The following is a 16672-nucleotide window of genomic DNA, read 5'->3' as shown; positions in this document are numbered from 1 at the left end:
CGACCACATAATTTCATTGTTGCTAATGAAATGGCAAATAGTGTGTCCTAAACTTCTTTTTAAAGTAACTGTTTAGTATGAACAACACTGAAACAGTATTTCAGTGTTTAAAACAAGACAAAACAATGACTACAGCAACAACAATATCAAACTCACTTCTTAACAACGAATTGTTCAAACCGAGGTTAATAGATATTGTGTTCAAACCATTCAGCTTGGGAAGTCTCAGAAAGTCTTCACTTTCCCAAAATCAAAACATGGTAAGGGTCACTGATATAATTTAGTATTCAAGTTCGCTGTTTATTTTAATCAATAAACAATATTCTTTTGATCTCTATAGAGAGTATTAAGAAGTATTAAGACATGTTGGTAATGAATTTCAAAAGTTCTTTTTCTCCTTCATTTTCCCTACATGTGAGGTTAAAATCTTCAGCTTCTAAACAGGGCAATTTGCCGTTCCATTCAAACGTAGCAAATTGTTTGCTTAAAACCAGTACTCCAAGCCACAATTTGATGCTGTCTTGAATTCTGGCATCTATTTGAAAAGTAGTTAAACCAATCTTAGTTTGCAAACTTATCTTTGCAGCTATGAATCAGAAGCTCTGAATCTTTTTTTCTTTTTGCACTGGGGATCATGCCTTCTTCTCTTTGTAATGATAGCCATACCTTGTCATTATACCTGACATAAGCCATAGCAAGTCTCAAATTCTAAATGCATTTTCTCCTAATGTTTAGGTGTTCATTTGGGTAGAATTTTACACTTAGTAGAGGAGCGGGCTTATAACCTTTGGGCCTATCAAAATTATTGATATGTAAATTGGCCAAGTATGAGTAGGCTTCATTCAACAACGGCCTGAATATATGGAGATTAATGCACACATGGGTGTGTGCACATAGGTTCTAAGCACCTGGTATACTTCTTGTAAATTCTTAAAGAGCTAATGCCACCTCCTTCAGGCATTAGATGAACACCAGATAAGGAACTCAGATGAACACCAGATAAGGGCTTTGATGAGAGCTTAATACTTTGTCAAGCACTGACTACGTTCAAACATAACATGGAACCACAGTTTACCATTAAAAGAATGAATCTAGCCTCCCTCCAGGCTCACATACTTTCCCTCTCCTCTCCTCTCCTCATGTAGCCACGAGGAGATCAGAAACTTCTGTTTTATATTAGCAACAGCCTTCCTTGAATTGGTTCCCTTCAGATACATCTTCTTACATCTCCCATCACCCTAACGTCTGGTCATGCTGAGTGGACTGATGGCAGTTGTGGATCAGGTCATCTAGAGGGCACCAGGTTCCAGAAGGATGGTGTGCCACTTCTAACTCCAGTTAATCTTAATAATGCTTAGTGAAAAGCAACTACTTTTATGAATTGTGGTTTGAAGTTGGCTTGTGTCCCCTAACCACAGTTAAGATTAAACACAGTTTGCCAGCTCCAAATGACATGATAACCTGTGGTTACTGAAATAAAAAACTTCTGAACATCACAGAAAGAGTTGTGACTGGGAAGTATATGAGCTCAGGAAGAGGGCATGATATTCCTATGACACAAAACAGTGCTGTAGTGTTATATCTGAACTAGATTGTGTCAGAGGTAATTTGAAAGAAACAACAATCATCGATCTGTGGCACTAAATTGGTAGGGACTCCTCCACATGCAGATGACCGAGTGAGATATATACGGTTGGGAACACGAATGACAAAGAAATAGATTTTAGACAAGTTTTGGTTTTTCAATTTCATGGTTTGCAAAAGTATTAACAAAAGTATATGTTGTAACAAAAATCAAATGTCCATAGTGGAGTCAGGCTGCTAATTATCCTGATGTAAGTAACATTTAATTTTACTTGTACTTTTCCCACTTTTGGCCAGAACTGCAGTACTTCCTCTGAATTTCTCTTTATTTGTTTATACTCTATAAATGCCCTTGCTGTTACAATCTTGTTTAATAAAAACATATGGCCTTCTATACATTTGTCTTGTAAAACAAAATGGTTTTGTGGAACTAAACATTACTTTGATTCCCCTATCTCCTGTCAAAGTTCATTCTGTTTAGTTAACCAGGTGCCTTCTTGCCACATTTCAAAAAAAAAAACAAAACACCACAATTTATATTCTGAGCATCTAGCTGGCATTCTTTTAAATGATGTGGCTGCATTTTATCATTTTTGTCTAAATACCTGAATCTCCAAAAGGAAACTTTGACCTTTGATATCATTACATTCCTGTGTTGCTTGTATACATGGCAATTGCCATAAATCAGGTTGTTTAAACACTGTACTAACATTTTATTAACTATTCCCTTTATTCACTTAATCCTGTAAATAACACTGAAGAAGAGAAAATTAATCAGGCTCAAATAGTGCACGATTAATTATTAAGGAAATATTCCATGTACATAAAACTTACAGGAAGCAAAAAGCCAAGAACTGACATTGTTTCTACATCTTATTAAAAGATGTGTCTTAATGTAATCCTAAGACACTATCCATGACAGCCTATTGCCATAGGCAAAACCTCAAGATACCACTCCAACTTCCATTTCCTCCTTATTTTCTTGGAATACTTTAGTTCTATTAAAAAAACCCGAACAAACACATACACAACAACTAGACAGTCAACTATAATTATAAGCACATTGAGACCTAGCATGACAACATGCTATTCAGTCAGGTATGTTATGACATACATTCTGCAAGTACTTTATACTTTCTATAAACTAACAGTTGTATGATCCAATGTGGACTGCTTATAACTGTGACCTACAGGACTTAATTTACTATTAGAAAGTCTACTGACTAGCACTTAGGACTGCAGTCTCTCTTGGCATAGCAAAAATTTTAGGGATATTATTTTAAATTCTCATTTTTCCAAATTGAAATTTGCTCCATTCTGTTTTGTCATCAATTGGCAAAATTGCAAACAATTTTTTTAAAAAAATTACAATTTATTATACTTGAGATCCACACTTCTGCAAGAAAACAGAATAGAATGTTATTCTGTTTTCCACCAGTAACAATAATGTACCATGTGTGCATTTTGTGTTGCTTAGAAAACTGAATCACAAAATTTTGAATAATGTTACTACGAAAGGACAATTGTGTTGCAGTTTCCACACTGATTTGTTAATCTTTTAAAATGTAAGCCAAACTAAATTTTCTATGCAAGATATAAAATGTACTTCCATTTCAAAAGGTCCTACTACTACTACCTAAAATATATTGTACAAACATGCCATATCTTCCCTTTCATTTTTTAACGAAATAAAGATAAATGTGATGGGAAAGTATGGGAGCTCAACAAGTAGAAAAGAACCATAACTACACCCCAGTAAATGTCCAGAAATAGATGAGTAACTACACCATAAAAGGTTTCCCTGGAAGCATAAATGTTCTCAGATGAACTCACTTTCCACATAGCAAAAATGACTAGAGCTTACTAAAGTTACTTTTTTTGACCATAAATCCCAGAAGTCACCAGGCAGCATGACTATCTGAAGGATCTGGGAGTTATGTCCTCCCATATAATCTACCCCATATACTTAGGTCTTCTGGAGAACATTTACTCCAGTCAGCCAGGAATTTGTTGGCAATATGTGTCAGTCACTTTATACTGCATTTATAAACCACCACCACCCATTAAAAAGTTTCTGGGGTCCATGTTTTGCTGCATACTAATGTAACTAGCTATTGAGTAAATTTTATAACTACATCTTTGTTGGTTTTTTAACAGCAAAGGCAGGGCCTTTCACATCAAATGTCCTTGATTAATCTGGTTTATTCTTCTCTCAAATAATAGTTCTACAGCAATAACAAAAATAAAAGTGAGCACTGACTATCCAGTAGAGTAAGGAGGAGGGGGTATACAACATCCAGTGGAACTAAAAGGCTCAGCAGACTGCCCCTTTGGAGCAGCCTGCAGTGGCCCCTTCCTCGCTAGATCAGGGCTGTGCCAACTACATGCTGCGGTCCTAATCTGACCTTTCCACAGCACAAAAAGAAGGCGCAAAAGGCGGCTTCTTTTTGCATTACAAAAAGGGTGCACTAGTTGCCGTGGCTTTTTGCCGCTTTTTCAGCACAGCACATGTAAGCACTGCACCAAAGCCACAGTGTGGCACTGCCCGCTGGGGCAGTGTGGAGGTAGAGTTGGGGCAGCTAGTGTGCGTATGCCATGCCCCCACACTGCCCTCATGTCGATGTTTATCACCGGTATGTCAAGCCCCATAGTTAATGATATCATCACATGCAGCACAAAAGAGAAAGGGAAAAGAGATGAGAAAAAGGTATGATTTTCTTTCCTCACTTCTCACCCAACTTGGAATGAATTAATTTTAAATTTAGGGGTTTCTTTCCACACATCAGATTGCATTCAGGTTCAGTGTGCCAGAATCCTATTCTTCAAGCCTGTTGAAATATCATTTTCCAAAACAAGTGTGGTAACATTTGGCCAACACTACCACAAGATGATTTTATTAACTTGTAGCTCATTTCATAGACTGCTACTCATGTTGCTAACATATGCTCACCTATCATTTACTGCTCTATAATTGGAGAAGTCATATTGAAGAGATATTAAAGGCCTTTCTTTCTTTCTTTCTTTCTCCATTAAATATGCTTTATATATTGGAATGGGAGACAAAACTATTTATTACAAAAAGGTCCAGTAAGTTTAAACCATTCAGTCCAACACACAATAGGCAATAAAAATAATTTATATCAAGGTAAAAGCTCTTCTTATTTTATCTCCTAAATAATAGTCCTTTCCCAAATTTATTAATTTTATTAGGTCTGGTTGCTTACACTGTAGCTTCCCCACTTCTAAAAATGCAGATCCATATGTGAAGATATATTCTCAAGCAAGTGTTTTCCAAACTTGTATCCCCATATGCTGTTGGTATCTAACTCCACAAATGCCATATCTTTCACCATGATAGCTGGGGCTTCTGGAAGCTGAAGTCCAGCAATAAATGAGAACCTGCGGTATTTTGCAGAATCAGCATCTCCATAAGGGTACTGTCTAGTCTCTACTTTGACTGTTTGGATCTGGTTATTTAATAGCAGAGAATGAAATTGGCAAGCTGCTGTTGAATTTACTGAGCTAGGATAAAGTTTGTATACATTCATGTGTTCTATGGAGACCACAGTAGGTTTACCTACTCTTTTTATCCAGAAAACATTCAAAGCAAGCATTAAGTATATTTAACATAACTTTTAAAAGCTAATTAAATTAGATAAAAGAAATAATTAGATTTGCATTTTATCTCCTCCCCCCTCTACATTCCAAAGAAGATCACAGCAGCATGCCTATGGGCAATTAAAAACAGCACACAGTGGTGGAAATATAAAAGGAAAAGATGGGTTTCAGTTTTTGTTTTTTTGTTTCCCTAGCTAGTTCATGATTGAAGATACAATTAGAAAATATTTTGAAGGCTTACTAAAGTTAAGGGCTATTCTTAGACTTTTGAGCTTCACATATAAGCCTTGTTTTTGTACTTTCAAGCGATCCTCTGATCCATGTACCATGCCAATAGATGTATCAAATTGCTTTCAACAACTTTATTGGGTTTTGTTCAGAGCTTGTTGGAAGGGATCAGTATCATGATCGATAACAACAAAAAAGGGGTAGGGGGAGTATTCCCCTGTGCCAGAACAGTAGTGCTGTAACTGCTTTTTGCTTGTCAGTGCTAAACACAAGTTACAAACAAAGAGAGAGGGCCTAAGGAGGAACAGTTGCGGCCTGGTGTGAGCTAAATTCCAGACATTGCCTCTTCAGCAAACTTGCACCTCATCTCTTCAACCTGTTTCCAGAAGGCAATAAATGAAGGGTCCGGCTCTTAAATAGGAGGTCAATTAGATACTTAATAATAACCCATATCTTTTAAATATATTCCTACCATTATTATCCTAGCAAAAAATTAATTAACTGGGTTGTGGGGGCCATGAAGGCTAATGTAGAATGTAATTATTCCTGATCTTTAGACATGCACTCCACATAAAGAGATAGTCCTTATTCAGCTCACCAGGTACCTCAATTGTCAGTAGTTAATCACAGATAAGGAAAGGGATGTGTTAGTTCAGCCTCTTAAGTTTTAAGTACAACATCAATTATTCACACTCAAGGACAGTTAAACAGTTGTCATTTTTCATATTGCTGCCCCTTTGTTTACATACTCTCTCATTTTAATAAAATGAAACCACACAAATCTGTTGATATTAAACTACACAGCATGAAAGCCAATTCCAAGAACCAGAAGAAGACATATTTGTGATATGACCTACCTGTTTAGACAGGCTTTTGAAACAGAAAGTTCTTAAAGCATGGGATGGCGTATTGTTTTAAAGCATTGTTGATATTTTTATCTTTTATATTGTATTTTATTCTTTTAATATGTAACTTATTTTAATATTGTAATAACTTAATTCTATTTTAATGTACTATTTTCGTATGCTTTTAATTGCACTGTTTTTTTTAATGTTGTGAGCCACCCTGAGTCCCAGTTTTGGGAAAAAGATGGGATGTAAATAAATATAATAATAGTAATTGCAGCAATCACAATAAAAAGGAAAAGAAATCAAAATTCCAATCAGCAAAAACCCAACAGTAAACTGAAATTAATGGAGTTACTTTAGATTTGGATCTGTTTATTAAATGTAAATATGAAGATTTTTTAAAAATGTTTGAAATAATTAAAACAGGAAAATAGAGATATATCATTCTACTTTTCATTTTTAATTCCCTGTAACTGTTTTTTTCTTTGTGGTTCAAGTCATTTCTGACTTATGGTGACCCTAAGGCAAAACTATTGTGGGGTTTTCTTGGCAAAGGATGTTCAGAAGGGGTTTGCCATTGTCTTCCTCTGAGGCTGAGAGTGTGTGACTTGCCCAAGGCCAACCAGTCAGTTCTCATGACCAAGCAAGGATTCAAACCCTGGTCTCCAGAGTCCTAGTCCAACACTCAAACCACTAAACCAGTCTGGCTCATATAACTATTTAAATGGCTAATAAAATAAAATATCTGATTCATTGTTCTTTTAAAATGACACATACATTTTGCAAGCTGACAAATGAAAATGTGCTGTGTCAAAACACTTTTGGCAGCAATGCTTTTCCCTAGGATTTGCAGAGTAGGAAAAATAATAGTAAAATTCTACACAGAGTGCAGTATCAGGCTCTGGTCCAGCAAGATATAAAATACAACTAGTTGCATGCTATAGGGCTAAATCCTAAAGATCATCATGACTAGCCCTTTATCCCATGGGAGATTTGAATTTGTGCTTCACATAGAAAGGGGTGTAATTCCTCACTAAATTTCTTCTCAAAGGAAGGAATAAGTAATGGTTTCCTTTTTTTTGTGTGAAAAAGTCTTTGAAAACCACAGAGACCATTCACAATTTGAGATCTGGGGCCGAAGCGCATTGCAGAAATAATCCAGTTCGTGATCACTTTATTTGCCCTGGCTCAGTGCTAGGGAATCTTGAGTTTATTGTGGCACCAGAGCTCTCTGACAGAGAAGGCTAAATCTCTCAAAAAAGCACGGTTCCCAGGATTACCTAGCATTGAGTTAAAGCAGTCTCAAACTGGATTATTTCTGCAGTGTGTTTTAGATCTTACTCTGCACAAAATGTATTCATAAATTGTTTTGCACAGAAGCAGCATTTTCTGTGCATGAGACATTATTTCTCATTGCTGTGTAGAAATGTTATTTTCTGTGCTGAAAATGATGTTTCCTGTACAGAAAATACTGTTTTCTGTATAGAAAATTCTGTTCTTTGCACAAATGAATCATGTGTGAATTTTGTGCAGAAAAGGTCCAGGATTCTTCTTATTGGGGCTTCTCAACACATGAAAATATCTTTTTCAGTATTTTTGTATATTTTAAAATATTATTTCAATTCCTACTCCAGAAAAGCAGCAACTACCTCTGTATGCTACAAGACAAACGTTTATATGATAATGAGCTGAAAAATTCAAAACCAGTTCATGATACGTATGTATTTGCTATTCAAAAAAGAAAAAAAACCAGAACTCCCATTGATTATGTATCTATTTTGTTTTGTATCCCAGCTGCCATAAAAGACACTTGATCTTCATTATCTGTTAAAAATTTCTTTTCAACTTTAAAAAAATATAGTGTCCACAGTAAGATCTTCAAAGAACAGAGAGGTCAATCTCAACACAATCCAAATTCCAGTGACATTGAAGATAGAGCAGATCAAGGTTATCTGGGCAATTTAAAAGTCATACTTCATTTCAGGCCAGCCAATCTTGTTTAGAAGGATTCGTGAAATTTGTGTATGCATGCAACTATGTGTGACATGAAGGGGAAAATATATATACCACTGCCTTTGAAAGCAAAATCCAAATTAAATAAGAAATATAATCACTCCATTAAGTAGTTAGCCACTCAATTCTGTGTACTATATATAATAAATGTACCTAGGAAAAGGTGGAAATTTAGTGACTGTAGCTCTCTTGATGCATGCAAGATAATTATCTTTCCACTTCACCATACCACAGTCCAACTGATATGATTCAAGTCTGACCCTCTGGAAATGCTTTTTTGGAGGTGGGAAAGGGAACAAGTATGAATGAGAAGACTAAGCTACATCCATCACTGAACTTCTTTCCAGTCTTTAATTATAACTAGAGATAAATCTCCATAAGAATCATCACTTGCATTTGAATGCAATCCCTTATCCTCAGCGGTATAGGATACATCCTTGGTTCAACAAACATATGAATCTGCTTGAAAGTCCTATCAAAATACTACTTGGTAAAATAAATAAATAATCTGACTTTCTTAAAGTCATAATGAAGTCCTGATAGGTTTGGGGTTTTGTTTTGTTTTGTTTTACATACATCCTGGTAGTTTTTTGCATAGGATACTGCAATAAGAGTATTCTGCTATCCTGATAGAACAGTTCCTTTGCTGGGCGTAAAACTCCTCCTAGTATAGTAAATAATTTTATCTTATTCCTTCTCATAAGAAGAAACAACAAGAAAAATTACCACACATATTTCATTGTTGCAACAAGGTAATTATACATCTGTATCTATATATATTTACACTGTATAAGCAAATTAAAGTGGGCAGTTTCTAAAATAACCCTAGCCCCTCTGCTTTACAATGAAGCAGCCTTGTTCTGGGACTCGCTTGCATGCTTGATGTGGCACTGGCTCAGCAGCTCCAGCAGAAGCCAAGGCAATTCCTTGCAAGAGGCTCCAGGAGAAGATGAAAAGCCCGCCAGAATCCTGGCAGACCTGCTATGGGAGAGACATACTTAACCTGACTGAAATGCTTTAATGAATTTTCCCAATGCACACAAGAGAGAGAAGCAATCCACAGAAGTGTCTCAATCTAAACAGACCCTTAACAACTGGATTGGCATGAAATGACAAAATCTTCAGCAGTGGCTGAACTCCAGAACTTTTTGCAAAAAGCACATGGATATAACAAATGGATTTGGGTCAATTTAGCTGTATTTAGGAAGAGGAACTGCCACTTGATCTCACTGACATGCTTGTTAACCTATGCTTGAAAAACAGAAAAGAAGGCAAGGTAGGAAATGGTTTTATGAAAAAAGAACAGAGTGGGGGGGAAATGCAGGACCATGTTTAATGTGCAATTTCACTAACCTGGGACAATAGAAGTAAACTATTCTTGACTGCTTCCTGAGAAGCAGAGATGACACAACACTGTCAATAGCAAGCATGCAAATGGTTGACAGATTTCTACTTCCACACCATTCCCATCTTTTTATGGATTCCAAAAATCTGCCTCCAAGGAAATATATTTGTCTTTCTGTGATGAATGAGGCCTTAGAACTGAAACTGATAAATATTATGGAATACCAGAGCCAATTTGGCTTGAGTGCTGCACTGACTCTGGATACCACTGAGTGAACATGGGCAAGTCACATTCTCTCAGCCTCAGATGAATGCACATGCAAATCCCTTCTGAACAAATCTTGCCAAGAAAAGCCCAAGATTGGGTTGCCATAAGTCAGAAACAATTTGAAAGCAAAAAAACAACAAAAACAACAACCATCTTTGCTGGACTCTTGTCACTTCAGAGTGTTGGTGGGGATTATCAGACGACAGAAGTGGTCCACAAATTTCAAAGTGGCATATAAAAATAATGTAGACCCCTTTCCTTGACTTAGGAGTTGTACAGACCACCCCTAAAGGGCGGCCTGCAGCCACTCGTTTTAGCGCCAAATTGGGGCCGTGGCAACTGAAAGGGCACCATAGCCACCAGAATTGTGGCTTTTCTGCACTCCTTTGGTACTACATCATGTGGACACAGCACCAGAGAAGCACCGTGATGCCGTCCGCCAGATGGTGTGGCACACAGCGCCACGCTAGCATGGAGGTGGAGTCAGGGAAAACATTGTGCAGACATCATGCCCCCACTCCACCCCCATGCTGGCCTTAATAGTCAGTCTTTACAGCCCCTTTCTTAGATTATGAATGTACTTTCTACTTTAAAAAACAAAAGCATCACCATTATATTAGCCTGAACACATTTCATCTAATCTAATTTCAGAAGCCAAGTAGATCATTGTGTTTGGATGCAAGACCAGCAAAGAACACCAAGGACTTATAGGCAGTGCTAGGAAGAAATCCTGCCTGAAACTCTGGATAGCTGCTTTGGTTACACCCCGTTTGGACTACTGTATGTAGGGCTGCCTTTGGAAACTGCTCGGAAACTTCAGCATGTCCAAAATGCTGCGGCTAGAATGCTGACCACAGCCAGTTACAGGGAGCGTTATTGAAACAGCTTCACTGGCTACCGGTTCGTTTCTGAGCACAATTCAAGGTGCTGGTCATGACCTATAAAGCCCTACGTGGCTTAGGTCCAGACTATTTGGGAGACCATGGCCCGTTACAAATGGGCCGTTTTGTGCGTGCGGAGCGCGCACTAGGGTTAGGAAGGGGCAGTGCTTCCGCACCCCCTAACCCTAGTGCGTGCTCTGCATGCACAAAATGGCGGCGGCCATTCCACACGGCCGCCGCCATTAGGACGTCATGGCTGCGCCGCCTGTATACGGGGTGGCGCGGACGTGATGTCCTCGCTCCGCACCAGGGTGCATAGTGTGCCCTTAGCACGGAGCAGGAAGGAGCTCCGTTTCGAAACTCCTTCCTGGTTTGGTCTGCTGGGCACAGCCTTCAGATGGCTGTGCCCAGCGGACCAAAGGAGAAAGGGGCCAAGCGGCCCCTTTCTCCTCCTCCCCGCCGCCACGGGGTGTCCTTGGGGCTTGAAGCCCCAAGGACACCCCTTTCCAGGCTGCGAGGAAGCGCCCTTTTTCCACTTCCCCGCAGCCCAGAAAGCGGCGGATCGGGGCCTCAGCGGCTGCTGTTCTAACAGCTGAAGCCCCGATACACCGGGGAAAGGGGCGGGTACAGCCCGCCCCAAATGGGTGGTCTGTAACCCACCCATATCTCCCCATACGAACCACCTAGGGCCCTAATATCCTCAAGAGAAGGCTTTCTCTCGGCCCCACCACCATCCCAGGTTCACCTGGTGAGGAGAGAGAGAGAGCCTTCTCAATGGCTGCTCCCACCCTGTGGAACCCCCTTCCACGGGAGACTAGGCTGGCCCCCTCACTGCTTGCCTTTCACAGACAGGCACATACATTTTTGTTTAAACAGGTCTTTTGAGATCTGGCAGGTTTGGTTTTATTGGGATATGAGAGGGTTGGTTTGGATTGTTAATTTTAACTTTGTATGTTTTAAATTTTATATTTGTAATTTTTATATTTTTATGATTTTAATTGTAAAATTTTAATTGTTGTGTTTTATGTATGTTAGCCGCCTTGGGTCCCACTTTGGTAGAAAGGTGGGATAAAAATAAAATAAAATAAAAATAAAATAAAATAAAATAAAAGTCAGAGTTGACAGTACCAGGTTAGATACATTACTTTACTGATTCACTAGAGGCAGCTTCCTAAGTTTGTAATCACATATTCACATTCCCCAATCAGTAATAATAAAGCCCCAACTAAAGTGCCCTATAATAGCTCCAAAACTGTAAATTTAGTGCTGAACTTGGAGTTTTATTTCACAAGTTTCTATCTTTGGGCAATGAGGCAAAAAGAGGAGCCAAGATTAGGGAAAGGAAAAGTTGCAGTAATATGTTTATAAAAATGGGGAAGGGCAGCTACAGCTAAATCAGATATCATGTTTTTTAAAAATTTATCTGATCTGAGTGGGATCTCAGAATTGTTGCTGCAATATGTAACACTGGAACATGCTTTTGCACCACAAAATGCGTTTGCACCAACAATGCTTTAAGCAATACACAGTGAAGTCCTGAGAGGGTGTCTTGAAACAACTGGAGGAAACAGGGTTTGTTTGTTTGTTTTTAATGCTCAGCATAAAACCAAAGCACCACACAACAAGATGAATATATGGGAAGCAGCGGCAGCAAACAAGAGATGGGTTCTAAGGTTATATCTGCTGCTGTAACATGCAGTTGTGGTCCAAAGAACTCAAAAGAAACAAAAATAGTATTTGAGAAAAAAGAAATAAGTAAAAAATTGCCACTGTTGTGTTCATGTGATGCATAACTGGGGAATTTACATTAGAGAGGGTGGATCATCTTGACCCAGAGCCCATGATTTAGAGTAGACTTCCCCATTCTGATGTCTTTCAAATATGTTAGATTACAGTTCCTATCAAATCCCAGCCAGTATAGCCAGTTGCCCAGTAACCATGAACTGTATTTGTAGTTTCCTGGCATTACTAGCTAACTTCTGTTGTTGTTTTTATGTTTAAAGAGGGGTGGAAATTCCATCACTACTCCAGAATTTTGTGCTGAGATCTCACACCCTAACTTGAAACACATTTCTATGGCAGTTAGTCCTATGCTGAAATCAATTAAGTGTACTTTTTTGAAAGTTTACTGAAGGATACAGCCTGAATTTCAGAAGCATCTTTCATTCTTGTCTGGAGGCACCACCATTTATAGAATTCAATCAGACTCCTCCTTATCCTTGATTTCAAATCAGACAAAAATACTTTATCATGGCACACTCTGTCTCTCACTGTCATACTAGTTCTATACATAGTATTGCCATGTCCCGATTTTGGCTGGGACATTCATAGATTTGGGGTGTCCCTTCTGGTGCCATCCCACCTGGTCCCTTCTGGTCCTGTCCCATATGCTCCTCCTTCTTTGGGCCTTCTCCTCCTGTTTTTATTACTTTATAATAAAAAAGGAGGAGGAGGCCCAAAGAAGGAGGAGGATGTGACTACAAGCCCCAGCGGCCTTTGCGGCCAGAAGTCCCGCCCCTTCCTCTGGCTGGAAGCCTCCCTGATTGGTTCGGAGGCCAAGAAGGGGCAGGATGTCTGACCACCCCATTCCGGTTTTGTGGAAGAGAGTTATGGCAACTGTATCTATTCACTTTGGCAATGGTTCCCAAACTTTGGTCCTCCAGGTGTTTGGGACTTCAGCTCCCAGAATTGCTGGCTGTTGGCCAGCTTGGCTGGGATTTCTGGGAGTTGAAGTCCGAGGACCAGTGTTTGGGAAACACTGCACTAAGGGAACGATTATATAAACAGTTGAGTGAACCTAAGCTAGGTATGTATGAAAGGATACAATTCTCTTTTCTTAAAAAAAAACACACACACAAGAATGACTATTTGACGTGTGGTAATAAGATTGCTATAGATATGAGGAGGATTTAAAAATACATAGAAAATGCTATTAAAGTTACTACATTCCTATCTGCAAAAGATTTGATGGTTATAGACTTAAATGCATGATTGCAGTAGCTACAAATGTTTTCCATAATAATTGTATCAATATAAAACAGTGCACTCTTGGCTGTAATAAAGGAATCCATAAACAACAACTGAATGACCGCTTTTCCTGCATAGCACCAAAATGTTTGTCTTACAGGTAAATGGGAAGAATTAAACTAATGCACATCATTCAAACAAAACCTGTTTATTAACAAGGCAGCTGCCACTAAAAATGTTTTTATGCTTTTCTTTTAATTATTAGGTCAGACAGTTTTCCTCAAATGGAAGCTTTAAAGGTTTAGGAAAGTAAAAGCAATTTTATTTTAAAGATCCCCTTTCTCTAAATGAAATTTAAGTATAATCAGAAGAGAGCAATAAAGCACACTGACCTGAATTTGCTGCTGCAGTAGATTGATTTTGTGCTGCTGTTGCAAAAGTTGCTGCTGTTGTCTTGCAATCTATTAGAAATAAATTTTCCATTAAATTAAAATAGTAATGTTAAAACTTCAATATTATTGAGTGAAAACAGGTCCTTACTTATTTCTCATGATTAATCCAAATATTTGATTTCTTGGTTTCAATGAACCTCACTTGTTCTTAAGCTAACCAAAGGTTAGGAAGAAGGTTTTTTTTTTAAAGATTTCATCCACTAACCTGATTTTAAAGACTGTGGATTAAATCCAGTCAGTAATCAGAACTATAGTAGACCCTCTAAATTAATTGATAAGCCATAAATTAAACGCCATTGATTCAAAAGGTGTACTCTGTTTGGGAATAGCAATTGGATTTAGGCTTAAAGAGGCAATTAAGACCCAGTGCTGGTACAGCTGGTAGCCTTCATTTACTTAGGGCTGGAACAGACAAGCATCTTCAGCCAGCTTCAAGTCAGCTTGTGGGTGTGGCGTTTAACCATGCCATACCTCTAAGTCATCTAGAAGACACGCTGGTGATTGCATGCCAGGCATCTTTGTGGTGTCTCGGAGGCATGGCATTTAGATAGCACATGCCCCCCCAGCCTTCTGGAAGCCGTCTGAAGCAGCAATGGGGTGGCTTCAATCCACTCCAAATAGGAGTGGCTTTCTGCTGGTCCTATTTGGGCTAGATTTTGGCCGGATTGGGTCCACAGCTTGTGTTTGCCATTGCCCCAGCCCAGCTCTCTCAGGGGCAGATTGAAGCCATCCCTTTCGGGTGGACTCTTTCTGCTAGCAGGCCTTCTTCCACATATTCCTCTCAGTCTTCCAAATCAGTAATCTCAGCTTATTTCAGCACTAGGTGTTCTCCATTTCAGAAGTGAGTGTTATGGGGACTTGGCTCAAGTGCATGTCAGTAATTGTACCAAATAGTGTTGGTTCTTTTGTATTGTTTTTATTTACTATTATTATTTAGTGTTTTACATAGTTTAACCTAAAGTCAACATTGTACTAACTCCCAACTGCATGCGTGTTGGTGTTTTGTTTTCTTTTCCTTTTCTATGCAGCCTTTTGGTACACCCAGAAATCGATTTTGAAGGATTTCCCTGCCCCCTGGAGCAGGTTTTGACATCCATTGGATCAGCAGAGAGGAGGGAAGATTGGTCCTTCCCACTTCTACTGATGAAAGCTATCACACCAAGGGACACTGTTCTTTGAACAGAAAAAAAACATTCTGTCTGATGATTTTCAGAACAATAGTTACCATTATCTGGGAAAGACCTTCAGTATATCTCTATCAAGGTGCCATGCTTGGAGAGGGCAGACTGATATAAGATCAGTGAAAGTGTCATGCATGCCAGCTTTGTCCCCCTCCGTCACTTACTTTCCTGTTTCAACAGGAAAGCCAGCAGGGGACTTGAATAGAAGCAGAAGCCTCCATTATGACTAGGAACCTTGCTACATGATGGTTCCAAATCACAGTACACACACTATTCTCCTTCAAGGGAATGTCAGCACTTTGTTGCAGATCTCTCTATTCAGCATGCATGGGGAATTTAGGAGCTGAGGGTACAAAGACAGAATGAATGAGGGCAATGGGGTTAGTGTGTGGAGTCCTGTCACTCATATATACGTTATGGTACCCTATTTCACCATAATGCCAGAATATGTCTAACATCTTCAGTCTCACAAATGAAATCAAAACAACATTAGTTTCATCATCATCTCTCCTAATAGTAAATATTTCATAACAGTCAGTTAATGCTATGGCCAGAGGGGAGACAAGAAATTGCTGAAGTTGCAAGAAAGCGAACAACAAAACCCAGCTTTAATTACACAAAAAGGAATACATTAGATCAACCATCTATACAGTAGGAGCATAAAGCCCAGCTTCTGCTGCATGTGAAAAATGCACATAGAATCTAGTGCTCTAGGTGTGTGGTGACCATGTCCTCCAATTGTCCTGGAATCATGGCACTCCTTCTGAAAGAATTGCACATTAGTAGACTCTTTGTGAGTTTTCAAGGGGGTTACTTATTCGCAAGAGTTTATACTACTGTTTAGTTTATTGTTTTTATTGTGCTTTTAAAACCATGGTGCTTGGAGATTTCAGGATTTATACCCTTACTGTGAAATTTTATCCTTATAAGCTATTCTTCCCATGATGTGAAGGTTGTTATGGAAGGGGAGTTTAAACTTAAATAGCAACATAAAATGTATTCAGAGCAGTGAGTAAGGAAGCCCACACATGCAGAAGGAAGGCTACTGGAAATACTTGAATCCAGGCCCTGTGTTTGGATAATGTTGGGACTGATTTTGTAGGAATTCAGTTTGCTAGTGCACAGCTCATTGCAGTTCTAAGTAATATATAGGAGCAAATTAATATTAATTTCCTTATAGAAATCAGTGAAGTACTACCATGACATCTAATATTGATGGTGTTGTGATCAAGAAAGGAATCCAAAGCACTACTGTGCAATTACCATGATACAGTCTCAATGTATAGGG

General features: G+C 38.7%; 1 protein-coding gene across 10 annotated transcripts in view; it reads right to left on the bottom strand.

Moving 5' to 3' along the window:
• SOX6 (SRY-box transcription factor 6) overlaps nucleotides 1–16672 on the bottom strand; it is a 581763-nt gene that overhangs the window by 191955 nt on the left and 373136 nt on the right. For all 10 annotated transcript variants that reach the window (XM_042446808.1, XM_042446810.1, XM_042446807.1 and 7 more), the window contains one exon: nucleotides 14144–14212. In XM_042446808.1, coding sequence (XP_042302742.1) covers nucleotides 14144–14212 — 69 coding nt within the window. The remainder of the gene's footprint in view (nucleotides 1–14143; nucleotides 14213–16672) is intronic.

This window comes from Sceloporus undulatus, chromosome 1 (assembly GCF_019175285.1).
Source record: "Sceloporus undulatus isolate JIND9_A2432 ecotype Alabama chromosome 1, SceUnd_v1.1, whole genome shotgun sequence".
Lineage (NCBI taxonomy): Eukaryota > Metazoa > Chordata > Lepidosauria > Squamata > Phrynosomatidae > Sceloporus > Sceloporus undulatus.
This window is presented reverse-complemented; position numbering and strand designations above follow the sequence as displayed.